The sequence below is a fragment of the Cenococcum geophilum genome, assembly GCF_001692895.1.
Source record: "Cenococcum geophilum 1.58 unplaced genomic scaffold K441scaffold_1, whole genome shotgun sequence".
Lineage (NCBI taxonomy): Eukaryota > Fungi > Ascomycota > Dothideomycetes > Gloniales > Gloniaceae > Cenococcum > Cenococcum geophilum.
In genome coordinates, this window is record NW_027137559.1 from 3,714,774 (window position 1) to 3,726,369 (window position 11,596).

Consider the following 11,596-nt stretch of genomic DNA (forward strand, 5'->3'; position numbering starts at 1 on the left):
TTGCTCACAATCTTAACGACCCCACGCCACCCCCTCACACCAATGATGTACTACCAAGACGAGATACGAGCAGCATCACATGGGAGAGGCGACATTCCGCGGTGCCGACTCCGTAAAAAGCGACCTTATTCGGTGCATGCCTAAGCTGTCGCGTATTGCTCCTTATGTATCAATCCTCCGCCGCTATCCTGCTATGTCACAATGAATCTACCCAAAAAATTATCAGCAGTACAAATTTCGGAACTCCTTCTCTTACTCTTTGCTAATGGACTTTTACGGCTGCAGAATCCAAGATTCGGCTCCAGAACATGTTGGGAAACCTTTAAGGCTAGAACACCACGTAGTACACATCGTGAGAGTCGTCCCAATAGTAATCACCCAATCCGAGAAATGGCTGACCGTCTTTCTGGATCCTGGATTTTCCCACTGTCGATATGGCACCCGTCTCCGAGGGATCTGCCCTGAGCATCGCTTCCCTATGCATCTTCAGTTAGCCGGCCTGCACACCCTCGTTGTTGATGGCGCCGCTCCATTCCTTCGGTTCCCAGCTGAGCAGTGAGCTGAACGCTCTGGATAATCGGAAACCCGGCCGTCTACCAACCATGTGTCGTTCAATAGACCCTTCTGCGGCTACTGAGCGCCATCCGACGCTTAATGTTAGGATATGCAGAGCTCCGGTTCTAACCAATTTTCTTGGTGGGTCACATTTCAACATAGCTAGCTATTTGTATTTCACTGACCCTCTTTGTGAAACCCCTCACTCAGATCCTTCTTCCTGCCTCTGCGCTGGGCTTTTCTTTTTAATGCGACCTCTTCTCCTTCATCTTTACACTCCCAGCCATTAAAGTGTTGCCCCCCTGCCATGCCGAGGACGTCATCTCAAATCTTAAGTTCCGGGGATAAACCGGGAATAACCCCTCCAACGGATCGTTTATATCCGCAAAAAGCAGACTTGGAGGAGTCCGTCAAGGATGATTCTGAAGATCGCGAGGGGATGAGCGATGGCGGAGGGGCCATTGTCTACCATTACCTTACCTTCGAGACCGAGTTACCCCCGCCTTCAGCCATCCACCTCTCAAGCAACCAGTCACTCCAGTCACTCCAGTCACCCCAGTCACCCCAGTCACCTCTACCGGGACCTCCGAATCTCAAGAAGTATACCTCTCCATTCGAATGGTCCGACTTCCACAAACGCTTCATCATATGGCTATCTTGCGCTGTAACAGCATTGACCGCCTTCTCCGCTGGCTCTTACAGCCCAGGAATAGAGCAAATGATAGCGGAGTGGCACGTTAGCGGTGTCGCTGCACTTGTTGGCATCACCGCGTTTACCACCGGCTTCGGCGTTGCTCCCATGGTCTTGGCGCCTTTCTCCGAGATCAACGGCAGATACCCTGTCTTTATGGTCTCCGGCATCCTCTTCGTAATCTGCCAGCTATGTTCTGCCGTAACTCGCTCGTATGCGGGTATGCTCGTAGCTCGCTTCTTCCTCGGAGTGGGCGGGTCAACATTCTCAACGATGGTTGGAGGCGTGGTTAGCGATATATATCATACAGAAGATCGGAACACCCCCATGGCATTGTTCTCTGGGGCAGCGCTATTTGGGACCGGGTGGGGACCGCTAGTATGCGGTTTCGTGGCCCAGAATACAACATGGCGCTGGATCTTCTACCTACAGACTATCACATGCGGCGTCATGATCGCACTTGTCTGTGTCTTCTTCAGAGAGACTAGGGGGAGCGTTCTCCTGAGCCGCAAAGCCAAAGCACTCAACCGGTGGTACGAAGCTCGAGAAGCAGCTGGCTACTACGGCTTCGACATGCCCTCTGACTCCGCCGACATGGAAAAGGTGTCTCAGCGCATTCGGTGGAAAGTCAAGTCGGACGAAGAGCGCAGCAGCATAGGCAAAATGATCGGAATCTCTCTCTACCGCCCCTTCCACCTCCTCCTGACCGAGCCCGTCGTCTTCTGGTTCTCGCTCTGGGTCGCCTTCAGCTGGGCGGTCCTCTACCTCACCCTCGCGGCCATCCCGCTCGTCTTCCGCGATAAGCACCACTTCACGCTCTCGCAAGCCAACGCCGTCTTCGCCTCCATGTGCATCGGCTCGATCCTCGCCACCGTCCTCTCCATCTACCAAGAAAAGCTAGCCAAGCGGCACGGGAAAATCGCCTCGACCCCAGAGGGCCGCCTGTACTTCTCGTGCGTGGAGAGCGCACTCATGCCAATCGGCCTGTTCATGTTTGGCTGGACGTCCGCATCCAGAATCCATTGGATCGTGCCGACCATCGCCATCGCGCTCGCCACCATCGGCATCTTCTCCGTCTACCTCGCCGTCTTCAACTACCTCGCCGACACGTACCACCGCTACGCCAGCTCCGCCCTCGCCGCCCAGTCCTTCTGCCGCAACATCCTCGCCGGCCTCTTCCCCCTCGTCACAACCCAGATGTACAAGCAGTTGACGTATGGCGGCGCGAGCAGCTTGCTGGGCGGGGTGGGCGCCCTGCTGACGCTCGTGCCGTGGATACTGGTGTTTTACGGGCCGAGGATCAGGGCGAGGAGTCGCTTTGCTAGCGAGATTATGGAGTGAGGCAAGTACCCCGCTGTTTTTAGGAACGCTAGCTGGAGTGCGTTGTCATGCCTGGTTTATCCTCACTGCGTGTTTGGTTGGATGATACCCTAATGAGGCCAATTTGGATGTTTGTGAAAGTTTCGGCTGCGGCCTGGTCGTTGCTGCTTGGATTCTGGTCATGTTTGCGTGTGAGGATCCGGTCTATCTCATAAGTCGGATCCTTCGTGGAGAATTCGTTGGTTGGTAAGGAGCAGTTCGTCCGTGCACACCAACAATTCACCAAGGGTCTGATTTATGAGATAAGATCTGGTTAGGGATCGCATTGATGCCATGAGATGCACGGCCGATTTTGCGGGACTCGGCAGGCTGGGTAGATGGGTTTTTTTGCCTATCCACCGCTGTAGAGCAACGATATCTATATTACTGGATATTTTACTTCGTGTTGAATTGAGGGTTGTCAGGTTATTTCTAGTCCACGGGCAATCCGGCCTAGGATTTGGAATTTAGAGATCGGTGAGGAGAGTAGAGTTGGATTGTCAATTGATATGCATTTTATGGGCGCCAAGAGCATTTATTCCGCGGCGAGTTATAAAAGCCGTAGTGGTAAGGCGGCTCTCGGAATTTTGGTCGTGGGAAAAATAAGCCGAAAGGAGCCCTCGAAAAGAACTGATAGGTTACTGGATGCTGTTGGCAAATTTCTCATATTAACAAGTGGAGAGTTTGACACGATGAAACTTTACGTCTTGGAACTAAGAACCCTGCTTAGGATGATGCTAGTAGCAAGATTTAGTAGAAGAAGAGCCAAACAATTATTCTCAAATACCATCCGAAATAAAACCTAGACTAAAATTTGAAGAGAAAGAGGCCAATGCTTGCGGCGCTGCCAGCCTATCCAATCACCGTCCACCATGACTATAGAAGAAATGAGGTCGTTCATAAAATTCATAATATCTGGCCCTTCATAATGAAAACGATCTGAAAGACCGGATCCATTCTTGCTCCCAGGAGATTTGAATGCAATTCGGGAATGACCCTGGCAAAACCATTGCCCAGAAATCTTCTTAAGCTGCATTTTGTCCCCAATAAATTTAAAAATGTCCCTTATGTTCCCATCGTTGACTTTAAAACCGCACAGTTTAAGACAAGAGATTTTTGGGGAGAGCTTTGCAAAGGCATTAATAATGCTATCTTGGTCAGTACAGATCCATATTAGGTCTAATGTCGTTATGTTTCTAAAATCCAGAGTATCGGCTAGGCGGATAAGAAATGAACTAGCGCTTCGTCGGTATGCCAAATTCAACCCCAATCTGTTGATATTAGGAGCCAGAATGAAGAATTGCACAATACTATCCACTATACCGACCCACCCTGGGTTCCGCAAATTGGCAGACCATGCGATATACAACTGCAGGTGGAGCAACTTCTCCAGGGAGCAGTCACTTGGATTAAACCATCTCGGAGACGGTAAGTCGAGTGGGATTTCATTTTTACCCCAAGACATCTCACAGTCCATGATAACTGACTCCAATGGGAGCTTGGCTGTCACCGCAGCGTGTAGAGCAAGAGTGAAGGTTCTGGTAAATTGGGTAAATGCAGTCGTGTCCTTTGGCGATTTCCAACCGGCGGCCACCTTGCTGGATTGAGATTGCCCATAGCTGCTCAATGGGTGAATATCGTCACACCATTCACCAGCCTCAATCGTAAGCAGTGAATAGTCTCGGATTTCGAGAGTAGAGCAGTTGGGTAGATTAGCGAAGGCTTCCTGGAGGATTATTGCGTCAAGACCTGTTCGTTTCATATATCGGTTCTCATTAACATAGCGAAGATAATCTTGCAGACTTTGCTTCCTATCTTCCTCATCCCTGGCTGTTACTGGAAATATTGCTGTGTTGGAATCGTGGGGACCAAGTACAACAGTCCTCAGGCTTTCTCTCAATCTTGACTTTGAAATGGCGAGTAAAGCCTCGAGGCCATAAAGAGATGGAAAGAATTGTTTTATAGTGAAATGCTCCTGCGTGAAGTAATGGAACGTCTTCGTGCTAAGCTCACGGCATGTGAGACGGAGGTTGAATAAGTCCTCGAGTGGTAAGAATGAAGCGATAATTTCGACCAATTCTACGGGTAGCTGGAAGAGACGAGACATCTGAAAGACCAAAAGGAACAACAACTAATTCATGTACATTGCTGTCAGCTCAGTAAGGCCTCATGGAGCTTCCATTGAAGTTTGGTGACCTACCAGATTGAATGGTAAGGGGTTAAACTCTTAAAAGAGTGGCCTTGCAGAATGAGTATTAGTATAGAGCAGGCGTGGCTGCTCATGCAAACCTCGATATGGGTTGGAAAGCCGTCAAAGAGGTGTTCTTGTCGTATTTTTGCAAGTTCAAATATCGTACGCGTTTTTATTTAAAGTTTTTATTGCTGCCTACCCCTGCAGCAAGGTACCTTTCGAACTCAGTTAGATCAGCTCGTGCTTGGTCATGGGGCATTTTGGACCAAAATCTGACCAACTGCCCATGTCCAACTCTTATATAATAAAGCTACAATGTCGCCACAACGTGGAGGCGATAGAGAAGGCAAAGAGCTTTTACCTCGTAGTATTTTGAAGATAATTAGGCCTAGAGAAGTACGTAAGGTATGGCAGTGAGGCAAGATTTTAAAAACTGTCAGACCATTGAGCAGGCTGGCGGAAATGATACATATGATGCTCTATGAGGAAGAATCTAAGAGGCTCAATGGCCCGAGAAGATATCTGCGAGATGGCCCGCGCGCTGTCACGTGATCTATCACGTGCACGTCGCCGAGCTCAAAGAGACTGCCCAAGTACCCACCAAGCTTGGACCATAAGATCTCGTTTGTTTGGATAAGGAGCAGTATGCCCACAAACAATCTACGGAGGGGCTGATTTATGAGATAAGAACCACTTGAGCATATTTGGGCTTAGTGATCACCGAGAAGCTGATGCTTAAAACTGCTCCAAAGGTCGTTATTAGTATTTCTAAGAGGATATTCAGATACGGCTTAGTAGAAAATATATCTTGCACTCTGACAGTTCATTGCCTACAAAATTCATCCCCACTTTCACTCCTATTGGTCAGGTAAATTTTCACCGGAACTCCCACTTTTCGGGTCTTAGCGTAGCCTTACTCCCCGCAGTATTGGCCCTGGCCAAGGGACAACGACACCTTCACCACCCTTACTGTGGCCTTAAAGCAACAAGGGGAAAACTCGGCAGCCATGCCAGCCAATCCAGCGTCTCTGTTGCAAAGACACCACAGCAGGCACCTGGTCGCATTTCCCCCTCCCTTCTACGGTTTATCTGCCAGTTCACGTGGTCCTCAATTGACTCAGTCGAGGTTATCTTCTTTTCAGCCGCGATAGCAGCAGTCTGCGCTTTTGCCCTGTACAAGCATATTTTCACTCTTCTGGGCCTCGTAAAATAGTGTAAGACCCAAGTTCATCTTTATTCGCTGTTTCGCAGCGTTTCCATCTTACATACGTCCTTACAAAGAGATTTCAAAGTGAACACAGCCTTTAAAAGTATAATATGGGCCAAGCAGCAGCGAGACTGCTATTTGACCGTTCAGAGGGCAGCTTCCCGTCTAGAACACGACGATACTTGTCTGATCACAGCAGTGATGATGAACCGCTCGGATCCAAGAAAAAATCATCTCACTCCACCCGAGAGATACGGTCTAGATCTTACTCAAGATCTGATGGGCATTCAAAAAGGCACCGAGTCGAAGCTGGGACAAAGACGCGGGTTTCGACAAGAACAGCTTCAAGCCGCCGCGCAACTACAGAACGGGGACTCGCCCCAGCTTCCTTAGGTGGCTTATATTCCAGCGAACATAGCCAAAATGCAAGACCACCGCTACGGCGTAGAAATGCTGAGCTGAATGTTTCACGCCCTGATCGGAATCGACGATCCAACAGCACTCGTCGAGATAAAGAGCCTAGAACCTCGAAGTCCAATTCTCGCACGAAGCAACAGAATAGGTCTGGACAGGCCACAAGAAGTGCAACTCCCAAGCGAAAGAGTCGGGAATCAAAATCACGAAGAAGAGAAGAGTTATGGGACAGTGGCCAACAGCCTAGAGATCACGGTCCGCAAAAAGATTGCATCGTCTGCGCAAATACTCTGCCTATCAAACACTTCCCTAGTCGGCCCCCAACCGCAGCATGCACACATGAAGTGCAAGTTTGCAAAGGATGTTTGAGAGAATGGATCCGGTCCGAATTCGAATCCAAAGTGTGGGATCAGATCAACTGTCCCGAATGCCGCTCACGAATGCAGTACGAAGATATCCGCAAATTTGCCCCCTCGGTAGTTTTTCGCAAGTAGGTTCATCATAGTTACTCAAAAATGATAATGTTCATACTCACCTGTCCGTAGATACGATAGACTCTCCACCAAAGCCGCCTTCGAAACTATCCCGGGCTTCCGATGGTGTACTACCAAGGGATGCAAATCCGGCCAAGTTCACAACGCGGGACCAGAGGCACCGATATTTGAGTGTGCGAGCTGCGGCAACCGGCAATGTGTTGTACACAACCGGCGCTGGCATGAAGGCGAGACTTGCGCCGAGTACGATTATCGTACGGATGGTAAGCAGAAGAAAGCGGAGGAACAAGCGTCAAAGAAGGTCATTCTGGAAACCACGAAGAAGTGCCCGGGGTGTAAATGGGATATTGAGAAAAACTACGGATGTGATCACATGACATGTAAGGATTAAACGCTAGATGTGTTGCCTTTTCTTAGCTAACTGACGGATGCAGGTTCTAAGTGCAGGCATGAATTTTGCTGGGTCTGCCTTGCGCCTTATCGACCAATTCGCGACCAGGGCAACCACATGCATCGAGAGGATTGCCGGTATTTTTCATAACTGCAAATAATATATAACAGCAAGAAACGCCAGTTTGTAGGAGAATTCACTGGAATGCTCCCATCTAAGCCACTACCGCTCTGGAGGTACAACTGCAGTTGAAGCTGTCGCCTAAAATCAGTGCTGTCTCAGTCGTAACGTAGTTATGGATAATTGGAGAGTCGTCTCCCGTCACTTGAGTTTAATTAGAGGAAACCGGTATAAGCCATTAGGGTATGTCGCTCGCAGACTGGTTTGTAATGCAACTCGTGGAAATGATGGTATGGTTTGGAACTTTAAGATATGTGTTACATCTTGAACGATCTAATACACTTAACGGACTCGATGAATTCGCCGGGTCCATGCATTCATTATTTCCATCAGCAATGCGGATAGCAAAGTCGCTATTAGTCTTTCCTATTCAAGCCTTCTAATCTCTCAGACGCTTTGCGAAAGATTGTCATCATTCTAAAATTCGTGTAAGTTATTCAAGTTCTTAAATAATTCGAGAGCTTGTCTAAAATGCTAGTTGCCTGGCGATACGCGTACGTGGGGTGCATCATGTCATGTCACCACATCGTAGGGTTTGGTTGATTGACCCCCCATTGTAAATAGCATGCCCAGCAGTTCAAAGCCAAGCCCTTACCAAGAGGCCAAGAAGGCAGGAGAGGAATGCCGCATCGCATCATGTAACATGTAAGCATTCACCATCTGATGCGTCTATAGTCGATACATGCTTAACCTTTTTCCCACTTCGCGCCAAGGCGCTTTTAGGCCAGGCTAACCTACATACGATTAGACCTCTGTTTTGTATCTTACTATGTCTTTTAATAAACACATGCGCTTGTTCAGCCGTCCATGTCGTCGTTCTAGGAAAACTAAAGAATCATTTCTTTCGTTCTATTTCTGCCTTGTATACCAAAGCAACACCACAAATACAACCCGGCAAGTTGCTGGCAAGTCGCCGCCGTCGTCGGTCTTCCAGTCATGCACATGAGGTCTTGGCACCAATTAGGTCCGACCTTGAATCCAGCATTTAAAGAACAATGAATGCTAAAAGAGGCATTACTCCCCTCTTAACTTCCCAGAAATGAGTGTTAGCTTTGGTGAACGTTACGATGGCGTCGCCTGGGAGACAGATTCTGCGCTCACTTCCGAAATTCACGCCGAGCTAGCCTGGAATGCTGCAGATCTTGGAAATAGATTCTCAAATACACTGCTCTCGGAAGTCCCGAAACCAAAAAGATAAAGGATAGTTCAATCGCATGAAATCAGAGCCATATCTAATCTTGCCAAAAATTCCTTCCCTCCGTACTTGTTTTGAATCTACGCTCTTCCGTCTTTGTTCACATTCACGTCATTATACGTATGAGATAGCCCTGTGCATCTCCACCCCAATCAGTAATAAATGCGTCCCCAGTCTGAGCTTTGCCTTCGATCACGACATTCAAGTATTGATGACCAGTAATTGCTTCTTTCGCAGAGGCATGGAGAATGCTGTCTACATCCTTAGCTCGGCCTCCTCTTGCTGCTTCTGCATGATTCGAAGATGCTCGCCGACATGATTCACCCTGTCCTGCCAGCTCCCAAGCTCTGCTTCGCAAATATTACACCGCAGGTTAGCTGGGTCAAGGGTCTCCGTTGTCGTATCACGGCGCCAGTTGTTCAGAATCTCGTTATTGACATTCATCAAGCGAGATGCTCCACCGTCCCATTGAGCGGGAGTCGGATATTCCTTGAGGTGCTTGGCTCGAACGTGGTTGCGTAATTGATCCTTTCTCGAATACGCCCTTTCTTTAATTGGTATAGCCAAGCAGGGCTCAATTTCGTGAGTATCCAAATGTGCCGCAGGTGGATTTGCCTGGCCGCAAAAGACACATCGATCGTTCACAACGGCCGACTAGTCAGGCATGCAAATCCACATCTTGGGACCGTGGGTGACCTCGTGCCTCTTCCATTCGTATATATTTTTGGAAGTTTTTTCGCAGTAGGTGCAGGGGAATGGCTTCCCCTCGCTGGATCGTGTAACACTGTGATAAGAGATCGGAGGCACACCGTGGGACATGGATTCCGTCTGAGGTTCCGCCATGCCAATGGGTAGTAAGGAGTCATCTGATGAAGGATTTCTAAGTCAGCCAGGCTAGAACCCGAAACATTAAACCATCGACTGACCAAGCACAAATTCAAGATTTGGAGAACCAGCGGTGTCTGCAAAATCGACGTTCTGCAGGGTATGGGGAGCCTCAAGCTCTGGCGTTTGGAAAAGGTCCTCCAATGGGGGTAAATAGATATCCCATGGATCGAGATTCGCATTATTGGCCATCATAATGGTAGGTTGTCGGCAGATATGGTCAATTGCAATTGCGCGCTCGAAGGAGTACTGGAGGCCATTTTTAAGATCTGGTGTTCAAGGCGGCGATTTTACCGAGGGCGGCGCCTTCGGAAAACGAAGAACTTGAGTGTCCGGGGAGTCCTGAGTTTTCATTGTGTGATTACCCTCGAAAACGTGAAGGTGCGAAGGTAGGTATGTTATCTCAGTAAGCGACTCAGACGGCAAACGAGACAGTAAATCTCGCTAGTACTTAACTAGTATAGCTTTATATAAAACCCCTACTAGCTTTATTAAACCCCTGCTAGCGTGATATAACCCCTGCACTTGCCTCTGCGATGCTAGTAATGTATCTCTACAAAGGGTAACATCAATGCCTCAGACGCCCCCCCTGCTAGTATGGTACACAAAATAACCTAGCCCTGCTATATTACTTGGGGCTCGCTTATTTTCCTCTCCAAAAAAGCAGGGGGGGCGTCTGAACTATTCATGTTACCCCCTTGTACTGGTTAGCCGGTTAACCACTTTAAAAGGTAATCGATTGTATTTTAAGGGCCGCTTTATTTATCTATATACTTATTTATGCATTTTAACTAATATAAAGTTCTAAAATTAGGGGTCGAAATTTCTCGACGAGTCTTATTGGGTCGACTCCGCGAATATTCCCCCCGAGCCTCTTTAACCCCCCCACCCCCCAAGACCTAGCTATATACTGCCCGAATAAAACACATACCGACCCTAACCACCCCACAGCTCTGGAGCCACGTTAGATAGTCCTAAACCCCAAAATGTCAAGCACCAGACGGTTTGATAGAGCTTTGAGCAAAGCTTCGATAGAGCTTCGATAGGGCTTCGAGTAGAGCTTTGTGCAAGCATTTGTGCAGACGTTCGTGCAGACGTGCTAATAAGCAATCGGATCGGTGCAGTGAACGTCCTTGGGGTGACCTGCTTGTGTAACGTAGGTAACGGGGTTTTGACCGATCCCTTGGTTTTGACCGATTTGAAAATCAAAGTTCGTCAAAACGCCGACTCGCCGACAAACAACTAGTAAAACTTTAAATCGGTCAAAATCCAGGGATCGGTCAAAACCCCGTTACCTACGTTAAGCTAATCGTCGTACTTATCGCGATTGTTTGTAGATATCATCTAAGTAAAACCGCCGCCGATATGGTGTAAATAACGGGTAATTCTCGAATAAACTTTTTTATGTAAGGAACACTAACAAAAATAAGGTTTAGGGCATTACCGTATATGAACTTTAGTATATTTCTATATAATATCAAACGCTTTAATATTTTTCAATCAACTCAATTAAATCAGGGCCTCCAGATTGAATGCGTTGCCAAGGCCTGCTCTTAGTTGAGGATTGATTGAGTCTTGGCATTCAATTCAATTCAATATTGAAGCCTCGTTGAATGATTTGCAAGCCTGTCAGCATCTGAAATCTGGTCCGTGCGCAGAATACCAAAACACCACTCTTAATTACGCGTGCACCTAATAGACTGCGCGAGCGCCGAGGACATATTTTAGGTGTAAAATATGTTAGATTCCGTTCCGCAGAAAGGACTAGTGTTGGTTACCTCATATTAAACTCTAAAGAATAAGCTATATAGATCGTTTTATATAAGATTTTGTAAATTTCACCAGCCTCATATTCCTGAGTACGACGATTCAATTCGGTTGATTTAATTGGCTAGTCCTTACTGATAATAGATAGACGCAACCCAATGTGTTAAGGGATAGGTTTAATGTTGCTATAGGGGCAGAGGTATATAAGTGATAAGACAATTAGAGCGGCTGCTTATGAAGAGTTAAACTTGCAACGGTGACGTCCTA

At 47.8% G+C, this 11,596-nt stretch overlaps 4 protein-coding genes across 4 annotated transcripts; 2 read left to right on the forward strand and 2 right to left on the reverse strand.

The window, feature by feature from the left end:
* Nucleotides 1-710: 710 nt before the first annotated feature.
* On the forward strand, nucleotides 711-2,997 carry K441DRAFT_5583 (MFS general substrate transporter). The gene has a single exon (XM_067643405.1). The coding sequence runs from the start codon at nucleotides 863-865 to the stop codon at nucleotides 2,585-2,587; it is 1,725 nt and encodes a 574-aa protein (XP_067510361.1). The 5' UTR covers nucleotides 711-862; the 3' UTR covers nucleotides 2,588-2,997.
* K441DRAFT_5633 (uncharacterized protein) lies at nucleotides 2,998-4,912 on the reverse strand. Its single transcript, XM_067643601.1, has 2 exons — nucleotides 4,806-4,912; nucleotides 2,998-4,736 (listed from the first exon to the last, which is right to left on the reverse strand). Exon 2 carries the CDS (start codon nucleotides 4,710-4,712, stop codon nucleotides 3,408-3,410), a length of 1,305 nt encoding a protein of 434 aa, XP_067510362.1. The 5' UTR covers nucleotides 4,713-4,736; nucleotides 4,806-4,912; the 3' UTR covers nucleotides 2,998-3,407.
* A 1,201-nt stretch (nucleotides 4,913-6,113) lies between these two features.
* K441DRAFT_672470 (uncharacterized protein) lies at nucleotides 6,114-7,452 on the forward strand (the record flags this gene model as incomplete). The annotated part of the gene is made up of 3 exons (XM_067650554.1): nucleotides 6,114-6,907; nucleotides 6,963-7,291; nucleotides 7,346-7,452. 3 exons carry the CDS (start codon nucleotides 6,114-6,116, stop codon nucleotides 7,450-7,452), a joined length of 1,230 nt encoding a protein of 409 aa, XP_067510363.1.
* A 1,380-nt stretch (nucleotides 7,453-8,832) lies between these two features.
* On the reverse strand, nucleotides 8,833-9,772 carry K441DRAFT_691790 (uncharacterized protein). The gene is made up of 3 exons (XM_067652507.1): nucleotides 9,604-9,772; nucleotides 9,487-9,543; nucleotides 8,833-9,225 (listed from the first exon to the last, which is right to left on the reverse strand). Exons 1-3 carry the CDS (start codon nucleotides 9,755-9,757, stop codon nucleotides 8,933-8,935), a joined length of 504 nt encoding a protein of 167 aa, XP_067510364.1. The 5' UTR covers nucleotides 9,758-9,772; the 3' UTR covers nucleotides 8,833-8,932.
* Between the last annotated feature and the right edge of the window lie 1,824 nt (nucleotides 9,773-11,596).

Excerpts from the sequence above, each read along its gene's own strand:
- K441DRAFT_5583 (XM_067643405.1), top strand. The coding sequence starts at position 863 with ATGCCGAGGACGTCATCTCAAATCTTAAGTTCCGGGGATAAACCGGGA.
- K441DRAFT_5633 (XM_067643601.1), bottom strand. The coding sequence starts at position 4,712 with ATGTCTCGTCTCTTCCAGCTACCCGTAGAATTGGTCGAAATTATCGCT.
- K441DRAFT_691790 (XM_067652507.1), bottom strand. The coding sequence starts at position 9,757 with ATGATGGCCAATAATGCGAATCTCGATCCATGGGATATCTATTTACCC. Across the intron at positions 9,544-9,603 it reads AAATCTTGAATTTGTGCTTG|ATGACTCCTTACTACCCATT; the intron begins GTCAGTCGATGG and ends ATCCTTCATCAG. Across the intron at positions 9,226-9,486 it reads GACGGAATCCATGTCCCACG|AAAGGGCGTATTCGAGAAAG; the intron begins GTGTGCCTCCGA and ends TACCAATTAAAG.